General features: G+C 52.6%; 1 protein-coding gene across 1 annotated transcript in view; it reads right to left on the bottom strand.

Annotated features, from left to right (window-relative positions):
- Positions 1 to 16,137, bottom strand: part of WRAP73 (WD repeat containing, antisense to TP73) — a 22,897-nt gene extending 6,760 nt beyond the window's left edge. Inside the window, 8 exon segments of the mRNA XM_049618222.1 lie at positions 3,339 to 3,416; positions 3,496 to 3,630; positions 3,953 to 4,039; positions 4,758 to 4,861; positions 6,125 to 6,197; positions 11,753 to 11,869; positions 12,354 to 12,506; positions 15,973 to 16,137. Of these exon segments, the coding sequence (XP_049474179.1) occupies positions 3,339 to 3,416; positions 3,496 to 3,630; positions 3,953 to 4,039; positions 4,758 to 4,861; positions 6,125 to 6,197; positions 11,753 to 11,869; positions 12,354 to 12,506; positions 15,973 to 16,041 (816 nt within the window). The 5' untranslated portion in view covers positions 16,042 to 16,137.
- Positions 16,138 to 17,515: the final 1,378 nt, after the last annotated feature.

Below are 17,515 nucleotides of genomic sequence, written 5' to 3'. Positions count from 1 at the left end.
GTCCCAAAAATAAATAAAAAATGTTGAAAAAAAAAAAAAAAAAAACTGTAGAGCAGATCAATGAAACCAAGAGTTGGTTTTTTGAAAAAATAAACAAAATTGATAAACCTCTAGCCAGGCTTCTCAAAAAGAAAAGGGAGATGACCCAAATACACAAAATCATGAATGAAAATGGAATTATTACAACCAATCCCTCAGAAATACAAGCAATTATCAGGGAATACTATGAAAAATTACATGCCAACAAACTGGACAACCTGGAAGAAATGGACAAATTCCTAAACACGCACACACTTCCAAAACTCAAACAGGAAGAAATAGAAAGCTTGAACAGACCCATAACCAGCGAAGAAATTGAATCAGTTATCCAAAATCTCCCAACAAATAACAGTCCAGGACCAGATGGCTTCCCAATGGCTTCCCAGGGGAATTCTACCAGACATTTAAAGCAGAGATAATACCTATCCTTCTCAAGCTATTCCAAAAAATAGAAAGGGAAGGAAAACTTCCAGACTCATTCTATGAAGCCAGCATTACTTTGATTCCTAAACCAGACAGAGACCCAGTAAAAAAAGAGAACTACAGGCCAATATCCCTGATGAATATGGATGCAAAATTCTCAATAAGATACTAGCAAATCGAATTCAAAAGCATATAAAAAGAATTATTCACCATGATCAAGTGGGATTCATTCCTGGGCTGCAGGGCTGGTTCAACATTCGCAAATCAATCAATGTGATACATCACATTAATAAAAGAAAAGATAAGAACCATATGATCCTCTCAATCGATGCAGAAAAAGCATTTGACAAAATTCAGCATCCTTTCTTAATAAAAACCCTTGAGAAAGTCGGGATAGAAGGAACATATCTTAAACAGCATAAAAGCCATTTATGAAAAGCCCACAGCTAACATCATCCTCAACAGGGAAAAACTGAGAGCTTTTTCCCTGAGATCAGGAACACGACAGGGATGTCCACTCTCACTGCTGTTGTTTAACATAGTGTGGGAAGTTCTAGCATCAGCAACCAGACAACAAAAGGAAATCAAAGGCATCAAAATTGGCAAAGATGAAGTCAAGCTTTCACTGTTTGCAGATGACATGATATTATACATGGAAAACCTGACAGACTCCACCAAAAGTCTGCTACAACTGATACATGAATTCATCAAAGTCGCAGGATACAAAATCAATGTACAGAAATCAGTTGCATTCTTCTACGCTAATAATGAGGCAGCAGAAAGACAAATAAAGAAACTGATCCCATTCACAATTGCACCAAGAAGCATAAAATACCTAGGAATAAACCTAACCAAAGATGTAAAAGATCTGTATGCTGAAAACTACAGAAACCTTATGAGGGAAATTGAAGAAGTTACAAAGAAATGGAAAAACATTCTGTGCTCATGGATTGAAAGAATAAATATTGTTAAAATGTCAATACTACCCAAAGCCATCTACACATTCAATGCAATCCCAATCAAAATTGCACCAGCATTCTTCTTGAAGCTAGAACAAGCAATCCTAAAATTTGTATGGAACCACAAAAGACCCCGGATAGCCAAAGTAATACTGAAGAAGAAAATCAAAGCAGGAGGCATCACAATCCCAGACTTTAGCCTCTACTACAAAGCTGTCATCATCAGGACAGCATGGTATTGGCACAAAAACAGACACACAGGGGCGCCTGGGTGGCTCAGTTGGTTGGGTGTCCGACTTCGGCTCAGGTCATGATCTCGCGGTCCGTGAGTTCGAGCCCCACATCGGGTTCTGGGCTGACAGCTCAGAGCCTGGAGCCTATTTCGGATTCTGTGTCTCCCTCTCTCTCTGACCCTCCCCTGCTCATGCTCTGTCTCTCTCTGTCTCAAAAATAAATAAATGTTAAAAAACAAAAAACAAAAACAGACACATAGACCAATGGAATAGAACAGAAACCCCAGAACTAGACCCACAAAAATATGGCCAACTAATCTTTGACAAAGTAGGAAAGAATATCCAACGGAAAAAAGACAGTCTCTTTAACAAATGGTGCTGGGAGAACTGGACAGCAACATGCAGAAGGATGAAACTAGACCACTTTCTCACACCATTCACAAAAAAAACCTCAAAATGGATGAAGGACCTAAATGTGAGACAGGAAACCATCAAAACCCTAGAGGAGAAAGCAGGGAAAAACCTCTCTGACTTCAGCCGCAGCAATTTCTTACTTGACACATCCCCAAAGGCAAGGGAATTAAAAGCAAAAACGAACTACTGGGACCTCATGAAGATAAAAAGCTTCTGCATAGCAAAGGAAACAATCAACAAAACTAAAAGGCAACCAACGGAATGGGAAAAGGTATTTGCAAATGACATATTGGACAAAGGGCTAGTATCCAAATCTATAAAGAACTCACCAAACTCCACACCCGAAAAACAAATAATCCAGTGAAGAAATGGACAGAAAGCATGAATAGACACTTCTCTAAAGAAGACATCCAGATGGCCAACAGGCACATGAAAAGATGCTCAACGTCGCTCCTCATCAGGGAAATAAAAATCAAAACCACACTGAGACACTACCTCACGCCGGTCAGAATGGCTAAAATGAACAAATCAGAAGACTATAGATGCTGGAGAGGATGTGGAGAAACGGGAACCCTCTTGCACTGTTGGTGGGAATGCAAACTGGTGCAGCCGCTCCTCAAAAAATTAAAAATAGATCTACCCGATGACCCAGCAATAGCACTGCTAGGAATTTACCCAAGGGATCCAGGAGTGCTGATGCAGAGGGGCACTTGTACCTCAATGTTTATAGCAGCACTTTCAACAATAGCCAACTTATGGAAAGAGCCTACATGTCCATCAACTGATGAATGGATAAAGAAATTGTGGTTTATATACACAATGGAATACTACGTGGCAATGAGAAAGAATGAAATCTGGCCCTTTGTAGCAACATGGATGGAACTGGAGAGTGTTATGCTAAGTGAAATAAGCCATACAGACAAAGACAGATACCATATGTTTTCACTCTTATGTGGATCCTGAGAAACTTAACAGAAGACCAGGGGGGAGGAGAAGGGGGGAAAAATGGTTAGAGAGGGAGGGAGCCAAAACATAAGAGACTCCTAAAAGCTGAGAACAAACTGAGGGTTTATGGGGGGTGGGAGGGAGGGGAAAGTGGGTGATGGGCACTGAGGAGGTCACCTGTTGGGATGAGCACTGGGTGTTGCATGGAAAGCAAGTTGACAATAAATTTCATAAAGAAAGAGAGAGAGAGAGACAGAGAGAGAGAAAGAGAGAAAGAGAGAAAGAAAGAAACAAACAAACAAACAAACATGCATTCCAGACTTACTATTTTGGGATTGCTAATGGTGGCTGGGTGCCCGAAATCTGTGATCATTTTCCAAGTCACGTGATTAAGGATGCGCACCTGAGGGGGGAGAGTGCACGTGAGGGCCCCTGGCGGGCGCCGTGCCCGCAGCATCTCCACGTGTGCTACTCGGTCTCACCTTCCCGTCATAGCTTCCGATGGCCAGGAACTGACTGCTGGGGCTCCAGGCCACAGACTTGACGCCCAGGGACCACTCGTAGGCACAGTACGCGGACAAGAGCCGGCCGTCCAAGGAGTAGAGCAGGACCTTGTACTGCAAGAGACCGTGCAGATGTTGACACTCACCCTGACCGGAGCATGGGGGGGGTGTGGGGGTGTGGGGGTGTGGGGGGGTGGGATGGGGACACAGCCGATGGCCAGCGGGAGGTCAGAAGGAAGACCGGTGGAGCAGGACAGGCCCTCCCGCACAAGGGACAGTGGGGACCTTGGCCGCAAACGTAAGGACTCGCTGGTCAAAGGGCTGGGCTTGGCCTCGGAGCCTGGTGAGCCGACCGAGCCTCCACATTCAGAAAGCCTCGGGTAAACACAGGTCAAAGCGCCCCAACACACAGGGTCTGCCTGGTCACCCTGCATACCTCCAGGCAGGTGTCCCACACTGCCAGCACACAGCCGTTTGGGGCCCACTCGATCCCTGCGAGGTCCTGGGTCTCTGTGTCAAAGTGCTTCCAAAGCAAGACAGAGAAACATTAAATTCGAAAGTGTTTTCTTGAACAAATACACATTTTATCACTGACGTTGGGAACACGTTTAGTATTTAATTTCCTTGTACAGAAGCGGACAATGTCTCCAGCCCTGTCCTTCTGTCGTTAAAATCCTGCCTGAGCACTCAGGAGGCCCCAGGCGGGCCCAGGTGGAGCCCACCAGGTAGGACGGTGCCCAGCACCGCTGGCTGTGATGCAGCTCCCGAGGCCTGGCACCGCCCCCCTCTCCCTCCCGGTTCCGGCCTGGCTCGGCCTCACTCCTGGAAGATCAGCTCCGCGAGATCCCGCCAGGACACCCCGTGCCCGGGTCGATGGGGCCGCCTCTGTGCTCTGGCAGGAGGGTCACTGCCAGTCCGAAGGCCTCTCCGTACCCACCCGACCCGTTTAGCTGAGCCCGGCCAGGGGAGGAGGGCCCCGCGCACCCGGCCGGGGCCCCTGGAGGCTGACCCAGAGCAGACCCTCCCGGGGCAGCAGCCCCTGGGCAAACCGCACAGCCCTGACAAGAGGACAGTGGCCGCCCCACTCACCGGCAGGCCCCCCCCCCACCCCCCGGGCCATGCCCTCCGGTGACCCGCCCTCCACGAGATGGCGCTGCCGCGACCCCTCCCAAAGGTGCCCGGGCCTCGGAGACGCAAGGCGTCAGCTGCCCCTGCCCCATGGCCGGCAGCGCACCCCCTACCCGCAGGAGCTGCCAGTCGCTGCAGACGAAGACGCTCACGTGGTCCTGGCAGTCGCGCCGCTCCGCCAGCGCCATGTAGCGGCCGTCCCGGGTAAAGGAGACCCCTGGCGGGAGGAGAGGGACACCCCGCTGCAGCCCCAGGGAGCGGTGAGAAACCAGAGGCAGGGGTCACGGGGAGGGACGGGCGCCTGCAGCCAGACGGCGGGGCGGAGAGGGAGACCGCGGCCTCGGTGCAGCAGCCCAGGGACCCCCCGACCCCCGACCGGCAAGGGATCTGAGGGAAAACCACAGGAACCGGGCCCCCGAAGAACCACAAAGTGTCACTGAAAATGCAGCTCCTGACGGATCGTCGTTTTTGGAGCACAAATCCTAGGGAGCTCAGCCAGCTTGTCAGCTTCTCATTACACCCAGTTTTACTTTTTTAAAAGAATATCTTATTTACTTTTGAGACCGAGAGAAAGCAACAGCTGGGGGGGGGGGGGGGGGGGGGGGGGGGGGGGGGGGGGGGGGGGGCGGGGGCAGAGAGAGAGGGAGACGGGAACCGAAGCGGACTCCGCCCCGACAGCACAGAGCCCGACGTGGGCTTGAACCTGGGAGAGGAGAGATCACGAGCTGAGCCCAAGGCGGACACTCAGCCGGCCGACTGAGCCACACAGGCGCCCCAACTTCCTACGTGTACTTTTGAATTTACTCGGGAGAAGAAAACGTAAGGTCGGAGTTTAGAAATAAGCTTTGGTTGAAAATGTGAAACCGTATTTTCCGTTCTGTGTTAGTCGCAAGGCCCCAGGCCACAGCTCACACTTCGTGAGCCACAAGAACACACGAGGCACTGCTGTCTGCACACATCGCGGCAACTTCACGATTCAGGGATGGGCACCCCACTCGCTCTCCGCGGTCCAACCAAGTCCCGCGGTGGCCGGCTGGGCGGGGCGGCCGCCCTCTCCCCAGCACAGAGACCACAGAGCTGGCCAACAGAAGTCTGGAGGCTTGAAGTGCAGAACTTGGGGGGGGGGGGTAGGTCCTGGGACACACATCAACCGAAGGGACCTGATCCCCAGTCCTACGACAGGAAGGGAACCGCACGTAAAGCCTACTTCTCTGAGGTCCTTTAAACCACTGTGGTTCTATCTTGAAAGGGGAGCCCTTGTCCTCGGGAGACACACACGGAACTATTCACAGACGAAGCATCAGCAGGTCTGGGCGTAGAGAAAGAAGCTGGCCACACGCTGATAAGCCGCTGAGACTACTGCGCCCGTAACTTTTCTGTATTAAAAAAGTGTCCCTCTCCCCCCCACCCCTCCCCCGCCCCCGGGCCCTGAACAAAAACAACAAGGAAACGGCTTCCAAATCAGCTTCGGCCGACTCACCCTGCTGGCAGGCTTTGGGGTATTTGATGTAAGACACGGACTTTGTGCACAAGGACCAGACAGTTATCCGCAGCTGTCGAGAAGGGGAAAGAGAAACGGTGCAGGTTTAGCAGCCAGGAAGACGGCGGTTAAGTCACAGACAGGCATCAGTGACCCAGTAAGAGGTTTACTGCAGAATTAAGAACAGTAGCTGCTCCTGGGTGTCTCCCCCCCCACCCCCAGTCTCCCGTCCTTTAATTTCATGCTCCTGGTGTTTGGTTTTCTTTTTGTAACTGTATTGCGTGAGCGACACAAAGTCGAATATAAGTGCATTTAGTTTAAAATTTCAAAGTAACTGCGGTTTTCCTCTCCTAACAAACGTGCAGACGCCGGCAGGCAAGCTGTCCAGGACGGTGGGTGTCCCGGGGACTGAGCGAGGTCAACCTGCTTGGTCCTCTGCCTCAGCAGACTCGTGAGCAGGAGGTGGGGGCAGAAGGGCCCGTGCGGTGGCCTCTCTGCACGGCTGCTTCCCCACAGGGTTTCTGGGGGTGACCGCTCTGTCAGCCGGCCGTCCCCTCCTCTCCCGGCCCGCGTGCCTGGCGGGGTGGTCACGGACACCCGTCCCCAGGAAAAGCCCACAGTATACCTTTTAAGCGTTCAAACACCCGTCTACATTTACATCTAATATTGAGGTTCTATGACCCCCTAGATCCCATTAGAGTTTAAAAGGGAATAACCAGAATTTCTTAACCCCGATTCCTAGTTTTGTTTCTAAAAACGGTCTCCGTGCCCTTCCCGTTGGCTGACGTGGCAGTTCACTACTTGACGAGCGTCCAACAGCTGACTCTGAACAAGGACAACGCTGGAAAACACACTGCCCTGGTTTCCAGATTTACTGTAAAGTACTATAATCAGAGAGTATGCTGTTCGCACAAAGCGAGGCTAATAGGTCAATGGAACAAGACAGAATCCGGAAACAGACCTGCACACACACAGGCAACCGGTTTTTGACAGAAGTGCGAGTGGAAAAGATCTAAACTCAAAACAGGTCCTATGTTTACACTTAGGAGCCCAAACCATAAAACTTCTAGAAGAAAACAGAATAAACTCTTTTCAGATCTTGGGTTGGGTGGGGATTTCTTTAGATGCACAAAACATAAAAAAAAACAAAACAAAAAAACCTGATCCGTTAGACTCCATTAAAAGGAAACATTTCTGCTCTTTAAAAGAAGCTGTTAACTAACTGAGAGGGCAAGCTGTAGGAGAAAACACTTGCCAGGTGCGTGTCTAGGAAAGGACCCGCCTCCAGAATATAGTAGAAAAAACTTCACAGTTGAGTAACGTGACTAGCCACCCGGTAAAGAAACGAACAGACAAGTCCTACGATAACGGGCATGTGACAGAGGCCTAATGGCATTAGTCATGAGGACAATGCAAACTGAAACCACAGGCAGGGGCGTCTGGGAGGCTCAGGTGGCTGGGCGTCCGACTTCAGCTCAGGTCATGATCTCTGGGTTTGTGAGATCGAGCCCCATGTCGGGCTGTGTGCCGACAGCTAGGAGCCTGCTTGGGATTCTCTCTCTCTCTCTCTCTCTCTCTCTCTCTCTCTCTCTCTCTCTCCCCCTCCCTCTCTCTCTCTCTCTGCCTCTTCCCCATTTGTGCTGTCTCTCTCTTTCTCAAAATAAATAAACTTAAAACAAAAACAAAAACAAAAAACCACAGGGAGACACCACAACACAAGACTGACTACAGTAGAAAACCACACTGACGCGTGTCGAGGGTCGTGAGAGTGTGGACACCTGAGCTCTAACCTGGGGGGCAGCCACGTTAGAGAGCAGTCGGCAGTTTCCTGAAGCGTTCGGCACGCGCCCCCCCTGGCACCCCCTCCTAGGGATTTACCCGAGTCAAATGACGTGCGTCCCAGCAGCTCGTTCCGGACGGCGCCCACGGGAAAGCGCCCACGGCCTGCCAGATGGTGGACGGAAAGCAGATGCCGTGTCCCCGTGCCACGGAATGGCGCCCGGCCACGAGGGACCGCCGCTGATACCCTCAGTGACAGCACAGCGCTGGGTGACAGAGGCCAAACAGAGCCCCCCACGCCACGTGGCCCCACCGACAGAGAATGTGGACAGCAAGCAGGCAGTGGCTATCCGGGAGCAGCGGTGGGCGCGGACGGGGCTGTCCACGTTCTGGCTGAGCTGCGCGCCTCAAGGGGTGAATGGTGCTCGTCGGTGGTTTTAACTGGCTTTGTGGACACGTAAGAAAAAGGTTTTCGGCTTATTTTTTTTTGAGGCAGCTACGGGCTGTTTACAACACAGACAGACACTGAAATTTAAGGACACGGGAAGGTGGAAAAGTAACAGAGTGAAAAAGAAAAACCACGAGAGCCACAGGCTAGGCGAACAGCTGACAAAACAGGTTTGTGAGGCAAAAAGATCCACGAGGGACAACGAACGATGAGTTACAATCAAGGTTCCACTGGCGTGAAGACCTAACATCCTCAGTCCGAGCGCAGCTGGTAACAGCACCCCACAAGTACAGTAAACAAACCGACACCACAAGGGCAACGGGAGGGGGCAGCCCCACAGACACCGACACGCTACACACCCGGGGGTGTAAACAGTGCGGCCCGGCAAACCGGCGTGCCAACAGCGGAAACAGGAAGGAAAATCGGAAATTTTACGTAAACATAAAGAAATTCCGTTCTTGATAAACGTCGTTGGAAAAGATAGACGTGGATCCCTTCCTCACACCACACAGTCCACAGGAACCTGAAGCGCATATTAATCAAGTGTGCGAGAGTGTGCATGTGTGTAAAACAAGGTATGAAAGCACTCAACCTCACCAATAGTCAGGAAACGACAAGTGAAACCACAATGCACTTCCTCTGTAGCTCCACTGGCCTGGCACCTACCTACCTATCACCTACCTACCTATCTATCTATCTATCTATCTATCTATTTTTGAGAGAGACAGAGACAGAATGCGAGTGGGTTCGGGGCAGAGAGAGAGGGAGACACAGAATCCGAAGCAGGCTCCAGGCTCCGAGCTGTCAGCACAGAGCCCGACGCGGGGCTTGAACTCACAGACCGTGAGATCACGACCCGAGCTGAGGTTGGACGCTCAACCGACGGAGCCACCCCCGTGGCCCCGAAGTTGTTTTTTAAAATTAGATTCATGCTGGGGCACCTGGCTGGCTCAGTTGGGGAAGTATGTGACTCATGATCTCCGGGTTGTGAGTTCAAGCCCCATGTTGGATGTAGAGATTACTTAAATAAAAATAAAACTTTAAAAAATAATAATAGTAAATAAAATTAGACTCGTGTTGTCAGGAACTTGAATGAACTTAGAAGGAAATTAGAATTTCTTTTTTTTTTTTTAATGTTTATTTAATTTTGGGAGAGACAGACTGCTAGCAGGGGAAGGGCAGAGAAAGAGTGGGGGGTGGGGAGGAGACCGAATCTGAAGCAGGCTCCAGGCTCTGAGCTGTCAGCACAAAGCCTGACTCGGGGCTCAAACTCACGAACTGTGAGGTTATGACCTGAGCCAAAGTCAGACGCTTAACAGACTGAGCTCCCCAGGCGCCCCAGGACTGGCAGTCAGTTTAAATCCTGGTAAAAAGCTTTGGAAAGTCAAATGCCATCTACTATAAGCAGGCAGTCCCCCAGGCTACCCCCGACAGGGTGCCTCAATATAGGTCACGTACAATATACTCCCGGCACCGTGGCCCCTACCCCCTTGAACACCAGCAGCAGCAGAGGGCAGACGGGTGTGCCGTGACTTCCCCTGCGAGGAACAGCAGAGTGAGCCACACCTTCCAGACGGACGAACACCGAGGGCGAAGGGAACCACCCCGGAATACAGAGGACGAACTCGCGTCAGCAAACTTGAAACAGATGCAAAGCAAGCAACAGTGTATACGCTCGTTGTGCATGCGCACACGTGCGCACACACGCACGCACACACACACACACACACACACACGACCGAAAGGAAAGCAAGAAAGGGTTAACACAGAACGCAGGGTCCGTCCCGCCTCTGTGGGGCATGCAGGCAGCCCTGCTCTGGGCCTCGTGGGTGGGTTGGGGCACACAGTGCTTTACCCTCGGGGACCCTGTGCAAAGGGCCTGTCACATTCGTGTACAGGAGGCAGGGAGGCCCTGGCACACGCCCGTCTGGACACTGGATTCTGGCCCCAAGAATTCTAATCACGAAGACTGTCGGGTGAGGCCGTATAAACAGTTCAACACGTCTGAAAACTTCCAAGTTGCAAACGTCTTTAAAAGGCCAACGTGTGCAGCTCTGGGTCTCGGTCCACTTTCTGTCTGACTCCGGATTTCAGCTCAGGTCATGATCTCGCGTGAGATCGAGCCTCTCACTGGGCTCTGCACCGAGCGTATGGAGCCTGCTCAAGATTCTCCCTCCCTCCCTCCCTCTCTCTCTGCCCCCCACCCCCACTCTCTCTCAAATTAAAAATGAATGAATGAATGAAAAGTCACCATGTGCACCGCAAGGAAACCAAGTGCCCTGTGTCCTGCTCAGTCTCCGACAGCCTGTATGAGCAGACACCACATCAAAAGCGGGTCTGAAACCGAAACAGAAGGTACGTGAAGCCACACGGCCGTCTGAGGCAGCCGACTCAGCCGCCCCCTCATGGCTGGACAGAGACCTCCTCCCACATGATGCCAACTTGAAAAAGACCCGATGATGACATCCCACAGGGTCGCCCGGCACCTCATGGCTGGGCACAGACACTCGCCCTCGCCACATGCACCATGCACGCACTGTCCCCTCTGCAGCCTGGGGCGGGGCTCCTGCAGGGCACCGGGCAGCCCAGGCCTGGGGGTTCGGGCCCACACGCTGGGTCATGACGCCCCCTCAAAAGGCGGCACATCGTTAACGGGATCTGCGCATTTTTCTGTCTTTGAAAACAACACTGCTGACACCAAAGACCTTCTACCCCAACACCTTATATGTGCAAATTCCCTAGGGGGGGGGGGGGGGGGGGGGGGAGGAGCCCCAGCGAGTCTCGGACAGGATGCAGCAGTGACTGGACAGGACGCAGCAGTGACCGCGGTCACAGGTCAGGCATCTTAAAGATGTAAAGCTGATCGTAGTGAATTCATCTTCTACCGCTGAAGTAAAGGAACTGTTTAATTCTTTTTAAAAAAATTTTTTTTTCAACGTTTTTTATTTATTTTTAGGACAGAGAGAGACAGAGCATGAACGGGGGAGGGGCAGAGAGAGAGGGAGACACAGAATCGGAAACAGGCTCCAGGCTCCGAGCCATCAGCCCAGAGCCTGACGCGGGGCTCGAACTCACGGACGGCGAGATCGTGACCTGGCTGAAGTCGGACGCTTAACCGACTGCGCCACCCAGGCGCCCCCTGTTTAATTCTTAAATCCTGTCATTTAAAACCCGCGTTACTTTTCCTTAAATTTGGGCAGAAAGATCATATAACAACCGTGTCGACCTAAGACACACATCTTTCTCCGTCTCTCCCTCTCTCCCCATATATGTATATCTGAAAGATACACATCGTTCTCCAAAATTCACCCGCCTGACCGCTACCCAGCAACTTCCGGAGAAAGGCGCGAGGAGTCACCCTCCTCTGCTCGCCGACGTGTGCCCGGGGCCTTTGCACTTACGTGGAACTCGGTTGTGTTGAGGATGTGGCGGCCGTCGGGGCTCCAGCAGGAGGCCACCAGCCCGGCCGAGCCCTCGTCGATCCTGCAGTGCCACTCCGGCTGCTCCAGGGACCACACCTGGATTCGCAACGGACAGAAACGCAGACCCACAACATGAGCGCACGCGCATCAAGCTGGAAAACAGCCGGTTCAACGGCACACGGCCAGGACACAGGGCGCGATTCCACATCCGCCACAAGGCAGGGCTGGAGCCGGACCGCGGCACAAAAGCCACGCTCCCGGGGGACCTCACAGTGTTGGTTTTAAAGTCCTTCGGCCAGCCCTCCAAGCTCCTTCGGGGAAACTTCAGATCTGCTAGAAACGCGTCTTCGCGCTTCCCCAAACCCGTGAGGCCCAAGCTTCTAGACAGCTGTCTGCAGACACTTCCTCTTACTGAATTCTACCTGATGACACGTTAAGGCTAGTTAAGTGTTTTCCTGTTATAATTTTAAGAGGAAACCGGCTTGAGCCGCCTCGCCTTTTTTCTCAAACTACAAGGGCACAGAAGAGGCTCGCTCCTTCCCGGGGTCACCCTCAGGCAAGAGCCCCTGGCTCGGCGCACCTGAACCTGCCCCCGCTTGTACATGGCGCACAGGATGAAGAGGGAGTCCGCCGACCACTCGATGTGCTGGATCTGGTCCAGGCACGTGTACAGGTGGAGGATCTGGAGGGTGTGCACATCCCGGACCACTAAGCGGTACTGGACGCAAGAAGCCTAAAGACGGGGAAAAAAAGCCCACGATGGTCTAACAGTCTCAGGGAAGGGAGCTCAGGAGTCGGTGCTCCCCGCCGTCCAGGAATGCTAGCTCCCTCTGTCCTTCCGGATGTATTTCCTGCCTGGACGGCCTCATGTTCCCAGACTGTCACCCCCTCTAAGGATAAGGGTTCACGAGAAGACAAGGTTGAAATACACAAACTATGTGTTGACACTGCTCCAAGATAAGACGTTCTGTTAAAACTCTCTACTAGGTCATTTTTTACTTTCTGACTCGCGTATTAAAAACTAAAGCAGGACACAGCGTGGGACCAGCTCTTCTGTGAACTAAGCCAGCACTCTGCTGCTTTAACCACCGGCAGACAAGGCACAGGGAGTGCGGACGGGGGCCTCAGGGTCCTTGGTGAGAAGGACCACGGAGACATAAGGACGAGGCAACAGAAAAATACGTATTTGTCCCTGCCCCCAGGCCCTGGCACAGGACTCCTCGGGTCCTTGAAACGTCCTGGGTGGTAGGAGCGTCTTTTGTTCTAACGAGGCAACTCTAGGTGGGCTCCTGGCCACCAGAAATACCAGCCATGATTAGAAGCTTGGAATGTTCAGTCCCACTCCCCCTTCTCCAGAGAGGGGAGGAGGGCTAGAAGCGGAGTTAATAATTCATCACGAGGAATCCTCTGTAAAATGCCAACAGGACAGTGTTCAGAGAGCTCCAGGCCGGTGAACACAGGCACACAGGGCAGGTGACGCACCCACCCCCACGGGGACAGCGGCTCCTGCACTCGGGACCCTCCTGGACCTTGTCTTCTGGATCTCTTCACCTGTCTGTTCACCTGGATCCTCTCTGGTCTCCTTTAGCACAAGTGTCTGAGTTCTGTGAGCCACTCTGGCAAATCAGCCGAACCCGAGGAGGGGCCTGTGGGAGCCTCTGACTGGTGGCCCAGGCAGACGGAAGTTGTGGGGAGCTCGAGGACCCGCAGCTCTGGCTGGAATCTGAAGTGGGGGGCACAGGGGCGCGTGGGGGGGCACAGCTGGTGAAGCGCCCGCCTTGGGCTCACGTCACGATCTCACGCTTCAGGAGTTCCAGCCCCACATCGGGCTCACTGCTGTCAGCACGGAGCCCGCTGCAGATCCTGCCCCCCTCTCTGCCGCACCCCTGCTCATGCTCTTTCTCTCTCAAAAATGAAAAAAAATAAAATAAATAAATAAACAAGAAAATAAACATTAAAAAAAATGCAGTGGGTGGGCGGTCCACCTCGGGTCTCCAGGGGGACGGTGCCAGAATTGAGCTGTGTGGCACCCGCTGGTGTCCTGAGGGCTTGTGTGCTGTGACACACCCCCAGCTCCTGGCAAACGTGATGGGAAGTGTCAGCAGTGCGGCGAGTGTAACAGCAGCCGCGGGACAGCAGAGGCGAAGAGCAGCAGCAGGCTGACGCTTTCCCGACACAGGAGGGGACGCAGGCAGGTTTCTCTTCCACTGCGGGGACTTATTCTGAGTACTGACCGTGAAGATATTTAAGCGTTAATCCTGTTTTCTTGAAGAGGCAGTCTGTGTCCACGTTTGTTAATAATATCCATATCTAAGCAAATTATTTGGGTATACTTATCTGATTTTAGATTATATTATAGTTTAAAAATCAAGAACTGGTTTTAAAAAAAAATTTTTTTAATGTTTATTTATTTTTGAGAGAGGGAGAGAGGGAGAGAGGGAGAGCGAGCGAGCAGTGGAAGGGCAGAGAGAGAGAGGGAGATACAGAATCCGAAGCAGCTCCAGGCTCTGAGCTGTCAGCACAGAGCCCAATACTGGGCTCGAATTCATACACCCCGAGATCATGACCTGAGCCAAAGTCGGACGCTTAACTGACTGGGCCACCCAGGCACCCCAAGAACTGATTTTTAAATGTTAATTGCTTCGTTCTTATCAAGATCAAACTCAATTATTGGTTTGTGTTTTACAAACCTTTTCCTTTCCTTTTCCAAACCTTCCTTTTCCTTTTGAAAAAAACCTCAGGGCGTCTGGGGGGCTCCTTGTGATCTCGTGGTTTGTGAGGGAGTGTGAGTTCTGTGAGTTTGAGCCGTGGGCTCCATGACGCTGACGAGGAGCCTGCTTGGGACTCTCTCTCTCCCTCTCCCTCCCTCCCTCCCTCTCTCTCTCTCTCTCTCTCTCTCTGCCCCTCCCCCACTCGTACGCTCTCACTCTCAAAAATAAAGTTTAAAAAACACACCTCATGAGTTTTCCTTGTAAAAAGGAGAAGGGGAGGGTAACTTCAGCTGAGAACATGTGTCACATTGTAGCTTTGTCATCAGTTACAATGAGCTCCTTAAGACAGGGAGTATGTGTCATGGCGTGGAAAAACCATTATCAGATCTGTTGCAAGATATTAAAAACGGCAACACAGACCTACTTTCTTCAGGATTTAGGATAGAGCTTCGAAGAACAAGACTCCAGTAACACCATATTTCCACCAGGGTGGAGAAGCCAAAAAAAAAAAAAAAAAGCACCAAAATGAAGCAAAGGAACATAGTCTTTCTCTTTATAATTCACCGGAATTTTCATAGACGATTTTTTTAAACAATGAATTTATGGGGAGCGTTTCAAAAAAATACGCCACGGTTTCTGGGGGTGAACTTTAAGCTGAAGACATTGTGTATCTCTTAGCAGAATGCTAATTTATGTATTTAGGATAATACCTCCACAAAGGAGTTCCAGTTTCAAAGAGCTGGACAAAGAACAGGAATGTTCAGGTTCAAACTGAAAAGTCATGAAGCGTCGGTGAGTTAACATACAGAACTAAACAGACACACTTTCTTTTTTTTTTTTTTTTTTTTTAACAGACACACTTTCTATAAGGCTGATCTTTTCCTGAATGGACTTCCAGTGCCAATCATACCGCCAGGTCCCGAGGATACACACTGATGATGCTGGTGTGTTTCCTGCACAGACTGGCTCAGAGATTTCAGCAGCATTTGGTCGCCCCCCCCCCCCCCGCCATGAAGAACCACAACCCCCAACAATCGGATAAACAACAGTGCGGACGACTGGACTCATCCGGGCAGAGACTGCTGGTTATTTCAATCGCTTATTTGCCATATGGTGGGGGGCGGGGAGGGCTGGCAAAGACAAAGTCGCTGCACCAGGTTACAGCCAACAGAACTAGGTATGTCCCCCCATGTGTCAAAATAACAACAACGAGCTGATATCCTCTGTACCCTCAAATGTGTGACGACAACACTGCTATTACCTGCCTCTGACAGATGGAAACTGGGGTGTAGGGAGGCTGGCACCTGCCCATGCCCCATTCCCCCGGGGCCCCTGCTTGGGGCATCTGTCAAGTCCCCAGCCCCGGTGTCCGCCCGGGTCACGTGCCCTGGGTCCCCAGCCTCGGGTGTCAACCCGGGGCCCCTGCTTGAGGCCCGCACCCGCGGACCCCCAAGCTGCCCCCTCCTCCCGGGCCCCGCGGCCGCTCACCAGGTACTTGCCGTCCGGGGAGAACTTGCAGAGCAGGCCGGAGAGCTTGAACACCTCGGAGAAGTTCATGGCGGCCTCCGACCCCCGGCCCCGGGCGCTCCACTCCCGCCCGGCCTGCGGCAACCGCCAGCACCGCGACCGGAAGTGACGGAGGGCGGAAGCACCTCGCGGCCTATCAGGGCCCCGGGTGCCCGCGCAGCATTGTGGGGCTTGTAGTTCGCACGTTCCCGCGCCGCCGCGCTTCTCGCCACCAGGACGATCCGCCCCTCAGCGAGGGTTGACACCGAAAACGCGGGACGCGCGCTCAAGTTGAATTTCAGGCAAACAACGAATCATTTTTGTGGGAAAATGCTCTCAGATACTGTATGGGACAAACACCAAAAAAGTACCCGCTTATCTGAACTTCAAATGTAAACGGGCGTCCTGTGTGTCCGCTTACGTTTGAGTGTTTATACTTACACGTGAATACGCTTAGATGTAACTACGTTTACGGACACCTACGCGCTTCTATCTAAATACGTAATAGTGTATATACACACATTGTATGTTATACACGGTGAATAAGTACGTATTCGTTTTCTGGGTTTTTTTTCTTTTTTCTTTCTTTTTGGCTGAATTGGGCAACCCTGCCTGCAGGGAGGCCCTCGCCTCCCCTCGGGCACTACGCAGATCTGGGGAGAATGCCTTTGGCGTTTGCACCCGCGCGGAGGAGAGGGAGAGCGCAGGGCGCGACCTGGGACCTGCCCACGCAGGACGGCGCGCACCTATGTCAGCGCGGGTTTTGCGCACCTTGCTGGCTCCCCCGCGAGTGCCTTGTCCTCTCGCCCTCTGGGAACCCCTGGTCCTCTTCCCCCGAAGGAGGCTTGCCCCATGACCCGACCAGGCCCTGCCAGAGCCTCCGCAGTCTACCGGGGCCGGCGGACCCAGACACTCACTCTCGCCCCTCCCTTCTGAGAACCCAGACCCAGCCTGGGCCCTCCCCACACCTCTGTGCTCACAGCCCCCGGCCTGCAGCCTGCCTACGTCCCCTGCCACCCCCCTTTGGAACACACGGGCAGGGGATGCGTGCACGCGTCCAGCTAGGCGGTACCAGACTTTTCTGTGCCGGGCCAGCTCCATCCGTCTTTGTGTCTCCAGCCCCCGCGAATCTAAACCAGTGGGTGAGCAGTAAAGGTGGGTGGAAGTGAGCCAGGTCCGCCAGGTGAACGCGGACCCAGACGTCCGGAGAACCCAGTTTGCACCAGCCCGGCTCGTACGCAGTTCCACAGGCGACACTGACACGAGGGTCACGCGGGCCTGGGGACGCCGGTTCGGAGGCCGATAACGGGTCCCGAGAGCACCGGAACGCAGTTCACGGCAGGTACACGCCGCGAGAGCCTTTCCAAACGTGTCCTGCGGGTCGGGTTCTCTGGCCAAGGACCCGCCCAGAGTGGGTCCAGACCCGTGGAGCCGTGGGTGACACCGGTCCGAGGGAAGACTCGGCCCGAGGCCGGTGTCTGAGTGTAGAGAGCAATTCCGAGTGCACGATCCACGTGTCGCCGTG

This window comes from Panthera uncia, assembly GCF_023721935.1.
Source record: "Panthera uncia isolate 11264 chromosome C1 unlocalized genomic scaffold, Puncia_PCG_1.0 HiC_scaffold_4, whole genome shotgun sequence".
NCBI lineage: Eukaryota > Metazoa > Chordata > Mammalia > Carnivora > Felidae > Panthera > Panthera uncia.
This window is presented reverse-complemented; position numbering and strand designations above follow the sequence as displayed.